This window comes from Otolemur garnettii, unplaced genomic scaffold (assembly GCF_000181295.1).
Source record: "Otolemur garnettii isolate 467f Iridium unplaced genomic scaffold, OtoGar3 scaffold00087, whole genome shotgun sequence".
NCBI classification, from domain to species: domain Eukaryota; kingdom Metazoa; phylum Chordata; class Mammalia; order Primates; family Galagidae; genus Otolemur; species Otolemur garnettii.
This window is the reverse complement of record NW_003852482.1, coordinates 491695-499964: the sequence shown is the minus strand read 5'-3', so window position 1 is coordinate 499964 and position 8270 is coordinate 491695. Positions and strand designations below refer to the sequence as shown.

At 53.2% G+C, this 8270-nt stretch overlaps 1 protein-coding gene across 2 annotated transcripts in view; it reads left to right on the top strand.

The window, feature by feature from the left end:
• Positions 1 to 6268, top strand: part of ARRDC1 (arrestin domain containing 1) — a 10520-nt gene extending 4252 nt beyond the window's left edge. The window contains exons 2-8 of one of the 2 annotated variants that reach the window (XM_003794926.3): positions 3870 to 3980; positions 4386 to 4436; positions 4542 to 4696; positions 4935 to 5117; positions 5202 to 5378; positions 5460 to 5895; positions 5967 to 6268. In XM_003794926.3, coding sequence (XP_003794974.1) covers positions 3870 to 3980; positions 4386 to 4436; positions 4542 to 4696; positions 4935 to 5117; positions 5202 to 5378; positions 5460 to 5895; positions 5967 to 6052 — 1199 coding nt within the window. In that variant the 3' untranslated portion in view covers positions 6053 to 6268. Of the gene's footprint in view, positions 1 to 3869; positions 3981 to 4385; positions 4437 to 4541; positions 4697 to 4934; positions 5118 to 5201; positions 5379 to 5459 lie in introns of both variants that reach the window. The other variant, XM_012808333.2, reaches the window with a different exon arrangement.
• Positions 6269 to 8270: the final 2002 nt, after the last annotated feature.

The window sequence follows — 8270 nt, the reverse complement described above, 5'->3', positions numbered from 1 at the left end:
TGGGAAGCCAAGGCAGGTAGAGCTCACAAGTTTAAGACCAGCCTGAGAGCTTGGCATCCATAGCACAGTGGTTATGGCACCAGTCACATAAGCCACGTCTGATGGGTTCGAATCCGGCCTGGGCCAGCTAAACAATAATGACAACTGCAATAAAAAATAGTTGGGCATTGTGGCAGGCACCTGTAGTCCCCACTACGTGGAAGGCTGAGGCAAGGCAAGAGAATTACGCCCAAGAGTTTGAGGTTGCTGTGAGCTGTGATGCCACAGCACTTTACTGAGGAGGATATAGCGAGACTGTCTCAAAAAAAAAAGGGTGGCGCCTGTGGCTCAGTGAGTAGGGCCCCAGCCACATATACCAAGGGTTGTGGGTTTAAACCCAGCTCTGGGCAAACTGTAACAAAAAAATAGCCAGGTATTGTGGCAGATGCCTGTAGTCCCAGCTATTTGAGAGGGTGAGGTAAGAGAATCGCCTAAACCCAAGAACTGGAGGTTGCTGTGAGCTGTGACGCCACAGCACTCTACCGAGGGCGAAAAGTGAAACTCTGTCTCTTAAAAAAAAAAAAAAAAACAGAAAAAAGACCAGCCTGAGCTAGAGTGAGACTCCCATCTCTAAAAAAATAGCTAGGTTTTGTGGTGGGTACCTGTAGTCCCAGGTACTCGGGAGGCTGAGGCAAGAGGATCACTTGAGCCCAAGAGTTTGAGGTTGCTGTGAGTGCCTCAATTCCACGGCACTCTATGAGAGGGTGACAAAATGAGACTCCTGTCTCAAAAAAACCCCAGAAGATAGAGGAAGTCAGAGTCTTTGCATAGGTGGTGTCCACTGACACCCCTTTGAGCCTTGCCTGGTCCTTTCATTTGACCAAAGTCCCAGGTTCCTCCCACTCATGCTGCCATCACAGCAGCCTGCTAGGTGAGAGAGCAGGTGAGAGCAATGTTGTGTGGTCCTCTCCTCCCCAACATACCCCACAGACTCCTCTGTTTTCCTTAGGCCCTGCCTGGTTCACTGATCTGAGAAGGCAAAACATGGCCACTGTCATTGGCCTTGACCCTAAAGACTGGCTTCCTTCACCTAGTCTGGCCTGAAACAGCTGCTGAGAGGCAGAGGAATGGCATCAGGTGCTTTTGGTGAGGAAGAGGCAGGCATGCTGGCAGGAGACCCTGTGCCTCTGCTGAGTCTGCTCAGTGGAGGGGGCAGCACAGGACAGGAGTCACTTGGGAAAGTGGTCAGAGGTTGTTCACTCTGTTAAGGTCTTCCACAGGAGCCTTGCTGTGTGTGTGCAAAAGAGGTCTCTTTGCGGCTGTGTGCAGTGACTCATGCCTGTAATCCTAGCAGTCTGGGAGGCCAGGGCAAGTGGATTGCTTGAGCTCTGGAGTTCAAGACCAGCCTGAGGAAGATCTCGCCTCTACTAAAAACAGAAAAAGTAGCTGGGTGTTGTAGTGCACACCTGTAGTCCCAGCTACTAGGAGGCTGAGGCAAGAGGATTGCCCAAGCCCAAGAGTTTGAGGTTGCTGTGAACTGTGATGCCACAGGACTCTACCTAGGGTGACAAAGTGAGACTCTATCTCAAAAAAAGAAAAAAAAACAAAAAGAAAAGAAAAAAATTGAACCCAGCCTGGGCCAGCTAAAAATAAAATAAAAAAGTAAAAAAAAAAAAAGAGAAGAAAAAAAGAGCTCTTTGCATGTGCAGTGGGAAGATCACAGAGCCTGGGCCCCTCTAGGATTACCCAAGGGTCAGTAGGATACTGTGTTTTCCTGGAGTTAGGTGCCCCCTGCTCATTTGCCTGAATTCTGGGCCCAGGTCCGGGGTGCGTGGGTGATGGTTTTAACTATGCCTGTTACAGTAATGGTGTATGAGATTCCAAGCAGAACTGTGGGGTCTCCTGGTATGTGGTAAAATTACAGTAGCTCTACTCCATCCTTCACTAGGGGTATCAGTCAACAGTTTGACCAGGATAAGGGGTGTCTTTTTTTTTTTTTTTTTTTTTTTTAGACAGGGTCTCATTTTGTCACCCTGGGTAGAGTGTTATAACATCATAGTTCACAGCAACCTCAAACTCTTGGGCTCAGGTGATTCACTTGCCTTGGCCTCCCAAGTAGCTACAGGGGCCTGTCACAAGGCTCAGCTGTTTTTAGTGTTGAGGTCTCTGCCTGGCTCAGGCTGGTCTTGAACCTGTGAGCTTAGGCAATTCACCCTCCTCGGCCTTCTAGAGTGGAGGATTACAGGTGAGCCACTCTGCCCAGCCTTGGGATGTCTGGTTTTTGACCTCTCCAATATGTGTCAAATCATTTAATATTTGCCAATCTGATGGGTTAAAATGGCAAATCATCTGGGTTTTCCCTTATTTCCAGTGAGGCTGGACATCTGTTCCAATTATCTATTGTTGGGTAAAATTTATCCCAAGAAACAAATAACCCCTAAACAACTGACACAGACATTCTGTGGCACCTCACAACACTGGGTGTGTGAGGACAGCTGTGGACAGGGCAAAGCCTTAGGTCTGTGCCACAGGCTGGGGTCACTTGGCTGGCACCTGGCCAGTGTAGGGACTACTGCCCTTACTGGTATCCTCTGTGGGTTGCAGCACCCTCAGAGCTAAAGGATGTCAGGGGGACATGCTCATTCTGTGGCAGTCTGCAGGGGTCTTTCCACTGGTCAGCTACATCCCCTTTCCTGTGGCTGTTCACTCTCTGCCTTGTTCTCTTGGGTGCTCCTGGTCAGTAGGAGCACTGCCAGCGTTCTGGACCCCCAGAGTAGGAACAGTTTGAGGTCAGCCCTAGGAGGGTGATGTTGGGGCTGGGTTGGAACTGAGGTTAATGCAGTTACTGGTAGGCCAAGGGAGGTGTAGCAAGAAGCAGGGATCTCCCAGGGGATGGGGACCTGGCAGCAGTCCAGGGAGAGAGGAGAATGCATGTGGACACCCACTTGGTGTTGGGTGGTCAAGAGTGGGTGAGAGGAAGTCTGGTGTTCTGTGGTAACTGCAGAAGGCCTGGACCACAGGTGGGGCTGCCTGGGGAGGCTGCAGATGTGGCTGACCCTGAGCACTTGGGATTTCCTGTTTGGCAGCTCCAAGGATGTCAGAGTCTGGGTTCGCCTCCCCTTGAGTGACTCTATCAGGTCAGGAGAAAGAGGGGGTCTTTGACTTTGACTCAGCCCCTCAGGGAGAGGAGGGGGTGGAGCTGCAAGGACCTGGCTCTGCCTCCTACTGCACACCCCTGCTTGAGTCTGCTGTGGTGTGGTTTTTGATAGGTGGGTCCTCCTTCTTGAACAAATGTAACCATGGTCCTCTGACCACAGTGATCTCTGGATACACATCTGCTGGACTGAGGAACTCTGTTCCTGACCATAGAATGGCAGCAACTGCTGCAAATAGTTCCTGGGCTGGGCACTCCCACTGGGGAGGTGGGAAAGGACCAGGTTGTCCATGTGCAGAAAATCAACCTCCTGGGCAGGCTACACCCTCCTCTGTGCCATAATGCAAGTACCCCTCTGCTCAAGCAGGTCTGACTGCATTCCTGCAACATAAGGGCTGGCCTTTAGCTTCCTGGAACGGGAAGGGGACCTTCCTGCCTGACAGACTTGCCTGCCAGGCAGCATGAAGGTGTGCCAGCAAGGGTGTCGAGCTTCCTCTGTAGGGAGCTGGGGTTACCAGTCTGGGGGTAGCCCCAGGGTCATCTGGGTGAGCATCGGGATTTTCCTGCTCTGTGGGGCATGAGCAGGAGATATTTTCTGAAGCAGGCTGCCAGCTTACTGGCCTTTCCAGGACCCCACCCAGGTGGGACTACTTGTCCCGCCTAAATTCCTATGCTGGGGACAGGGAGTGACCTAGGCCATCTGCTGGCTGGACTCATGGCCCCCTCTGCTTTGCAGCCATCCGAGTGACGTGCACAGGTTCCTGTGGGGTGTCCAACAAGGCCAATGATGCAGCTTGGGTGGTGGAGGAAAGCTACTTCAACAGCTCCCTGTCGCTGGCTGACAAGGGTGAGTCAGGGGCCAGTTCCTTGCTTGTTCTGAGCTGTGACCCCAGAGTCTCCCAGGACTGGGGCCCTGACAGGTCTCCAGCAGGCATTGTGACATTACCTTGTAGTGGTGGGGTAGCTGAAAGGGTCACCTCCTGGTACGGGATTTGCCTGGGCTCTGACCCCTGGCATAGCTATCTTGCCCTTGCTCTCATCACAAATCACTCTCATGTCCTGCCAAGCACTACTTCTCCACTCCTCTGCTCAGACCACAGCCTGTGCTGCTGTGGTGCTGTGACAGAGGCAGGAGACCCAGCAGTCCCATGCAGCGTGAGCTGTAAGCTGTGATGTCTACTCCTGCCCTGGCCTTGTGGTCACCTTAGGCCTTCTGAAGCCTGTCTCCCCAACCTCTCTCCTGTCTCTGCAGGGAGCCTGCCCGCTGGAGAACACAGCTTCCCCTTCCAGTTCCTGCTTCCTGGTGAGAGCTCAGCCTAGACAGGCCTGGTGGTGACCAGCTGGTCCTGGGAGGGTGGGCTCCGCGGGGTGGGAGGCAGATGGGTGCCAGTCCCTGCTCTCTCCCCAGCCACAGCACCCACATCTTTTGAGGGTCCTTTTGGAAAGATTGTACACCAGGTGAGGGCCACCATCGACACGCCACGCTTTTCTAAGGATCACAAGTGCAGCTTTGTGTTCTATATCTTGAGCCCCCTGAATCTGAACAGCATCCTGGACATTGAGGTGAGGATGGAGCAGTGGCCTCCTCAGTGTCCCTACCCTTGTGTGTGTATACGTGAGGGAGCTGGGCAGGCTCAGCTTTGCCCTGATGTCCTGTCCCCAAGCTGAGGATAGGTGGTGGGCCTGCAAGTAGCAGGCTCCTTCTGGTGCTGCTTGTGTTGGTGTCCAGGGGCATGTCCTGATGCTACAGGGACCCAGCCTGCCCCCACCTGCTAAGTCCCTCCCTGGCCCTCTCCTCAAGCAACCCAACGTGGCCTCTGCCACGAGGAAATTTTCCTACAAGCTGGTGAAGACAGGCAGCGTGGTCCTCACGGCCAGCACTGACCTCCGAGGCTATGTGGTGGGGCAGGTGCTGCGGCTGCGTGCCGACATCGAGAACCAGTCAGGAAAAGACACCGGCCCCATGGTGGCCAGTCTGTTGCAGGTCGGAGCTCTGCTCAACTTCTTGGGCCTGTCCCCCTGGGGTGGGCTGTGGCCTACCCAGGCTCACAGGCTGGTCTTTCCCCAGAAAGTGTCCTATAAGGTCAAGCGCTGGATCTACGATGTGCGGACCATTGCAGAGGTGGAGGGTGTGGGTGTCAAGGCCTGGAAGCGGGCACAGTGGCAGGAGCAGATCCTGGTGCCTGCCTTGCCCCAGTCAGCCCTGCCAGGCTGCAGCCTCATCCACATTGACTACTTTCTGCAGGTTTGGTGCCCAGGGTGTTGGGTGACTTGAGGCCCAGTGGCCTTGGCCCTGGTCCTTCATCCTTCACCTCATACTTCCCAGGTATCCCTGAAGGCGCCTGAGGCCACTGTGACCCTCCCGGTCTTCATCGGCAATATTGCTGTGAACCAGGCCCCACTGAGCCCCCCGGCAGGCCCAGGGCCACCTCCTGGGGCCCTGCCTCCAGCAGTGCCTTCTGCACCACCCCAGGAAGAGGCTGAGGCTGTGGCTGGTGGCCCCCACTTCATGGACCTGGTCTCCCTGTCCACCAAAAGCCACTCACAGCAGCAGCTGCCACCTGCCACGCTGGATTCTGTACCTGGTGCCCCTGAGCCTGGTCCTCAGGATTGTAGCCCTACCCCCCACCCATTAGCCCCTCCCCTGTGCATCTCCACAGGTGCCACTGTCCCCTACTTTGCAGAGGGCTCTGGGGAACCTGTGCCTGCCATCAGCACCTTAGTCCTCCCACCAGAATACAGTGCATGGGGCTACCCCGAAGGTGAGTGGAGACCCCAGGACCTGATGCAGGGGATGCCACTGCTCCATGCAGACCCAATTTTCTCCCCACAGAGGCCCCGCCATCCTATGAGCAGAGCTGCAGTGGTGCCGATCCCGGCATGACTCCCAGGAACAGACCTTCAGGAGTTGACTCCTAAGCTGCCTTCTCCAGGCTGGCCTGGCCTCTACTCTGGGCCTGCAGCACCCAGGGCCTCGTGCCTTCACTCCCAGCCTGGCCTGGAACACTCAGAACCTGCTCAGCCTCTGCCAGCGCCCTGGAGTCAGCCCTCCTTTCCCTGGGCTAGGCTGGGCTGGGGTTGTGGGGAGCTTGGACCCGGAGAGACTACTCAGTAAATAAAAGCTTTGTTTGGAGAGCTGGGCAGAGGCTGGCCTCTTGGAGGGCATGCCTGGCCCCAAGCCACCCCTCCCCTTCTAGGTGCACTGGCTCCTGTGGGGTCAGGAGTCAGAATGCATGGTTAGGGTTAGGGCCCCTAACCCAGGCCAGAGGTGGCACTGGACTGCCCACAAAGGCTAAAGGATGCACCCATGGCATCTGGAGCCTCCAAAACCTGTGGTGCAGATCTGAGATGCATCTTTGAGGGGCCGCTCCTCCTCTGCCCATTAGTGCACACCTTTGGCCCCACCTGGGTCTCTATGCCCAAGCTCTCGCCTGTCACATCCTAATTTCAAGTGCCTCCTATCTAGGCCCCAAGGGCAAGGTGAACCCATGGGTTCCATACAACATGTTGGGAAGGGGCTTCCTGCAGACTCCTGCCATTGGGTGAAGGGTTGACCATGTTACCTTGTCTGACAAACTCATAGGAGTGTTAGAGGACAGGTTGAATGCTCCCCTTCCCCACAAATAGCATGATTAAAGCTTATTTCTTGAACAGTCCAGAGGTGGCAGATCTAGGCCTGGTGGCACAACTGTCATTCTCAAGTAGTGGTTTTCACCCCTGGGTCCTGGGTAGCTGCTGTACTTTTCACCGTCACCCAGCCTATCAGACCTGTACCTCCACCTTCTTGAGGGTCAGACTGGAAAGTGGATCATATCACTTTTGCACACATGCCAGTGCCCTTCCTCCTTACTTCCTGGTTAGAAATGTGGTCTTCAGCCAGGCAGCCACATACCTAGATGAAATTTTACTAACTGTGGGACAAGGAGAGCATGAATATTGGAGAAAAGCAGAAAGTATGCCAGAGATGGGATAATCTGTGAAATGCTTGCTAGAAGTATAGCCTCTTGTATGAAAGGAAAGCCTGCCTGGGTTTGTTCCCTCTGTCTCTCAGCAGTTGTGTGACTGTGAACACACACTATGCCCTTATTTCAGTTCACTTGCTTAAAATGTGGGTAAGAACAGCACCTGTCTCTTGGGACAGATGTGAAGTTTACATTGTTAACACGAGCTGAGAGCAACATCTGACAAGATCAGTGGCCAGTGGTCATTCACACAAGGGTAGGGTGGGTCCAGCTGATTGCAAAGTGGGAGCGAAGTGGCTGCCTGTAGCCTACTTCTCAGCATTTATTTATGGTTAATATTTACCTTGTTGAAAATTTTTCTTCACATTTTAATTCCTTTATCTATTCAACAAATATATATATATTTTTTCTTTTATAGAGACAGTCTCACTTTATCACCCTCAGTAGAGTGCTGTGGTGTCACACAGCTCACAGCAACCTCCAACTCCTGGGCTTAGGTGATTCTCTTGTCTCAGCCTCCCAAGTATTGGGAGGGACTACAGGCGCCTGCCATACATGTGGCTATTTTTTTGTTGCAGTTTGGCTGGGCTAGGACCAGGTTTTAACTTGCCACCCTCAGTATATGGGCCCTACCCACTGAGCCACAGGTACCGCCCAATTCAACAACTATTTATCTCCTGTATGCCAGGTATTGTTTTAGGCCAGTGGTTCTCAACCTTCCTAATGTGACAAGCCTTTAATACAGTTCTTGTGGGTCTCGACCCACAGGTTGAGAACCGCTTGTTCTAGGCACTGGCGCATATAAAACAAAGGAATTACATTGAAGTGGGAAGACAGACAATATTGCATAAAAGGATGTGAGAGATGTCATACAGTGCCCTGGAACAAAACAGGGCAAGAGGTACAGGAATTAAAGGGCAGTATCTTTTCTTTCTTTCTTTCTTTCTTTTTTTTTAATAGAGACAGAGTCTCATTTCATTGCCCACAGTAGAGTGCCATGGCATCACACTGCTCACAGTAACCTCCAACCCCTGGGCTTAGGTGATTCTCCTGCCTCAGCCTCCTGAGTAGCTGAGACTACAGGTGCCCGCCACAACGCCCAGCTATTTATTTTTTGTTTTGTTTTTGTTTGTTCGTTTTGCAGTTTTTGGCGGGGGCTGGGTTTGAACCCGCCA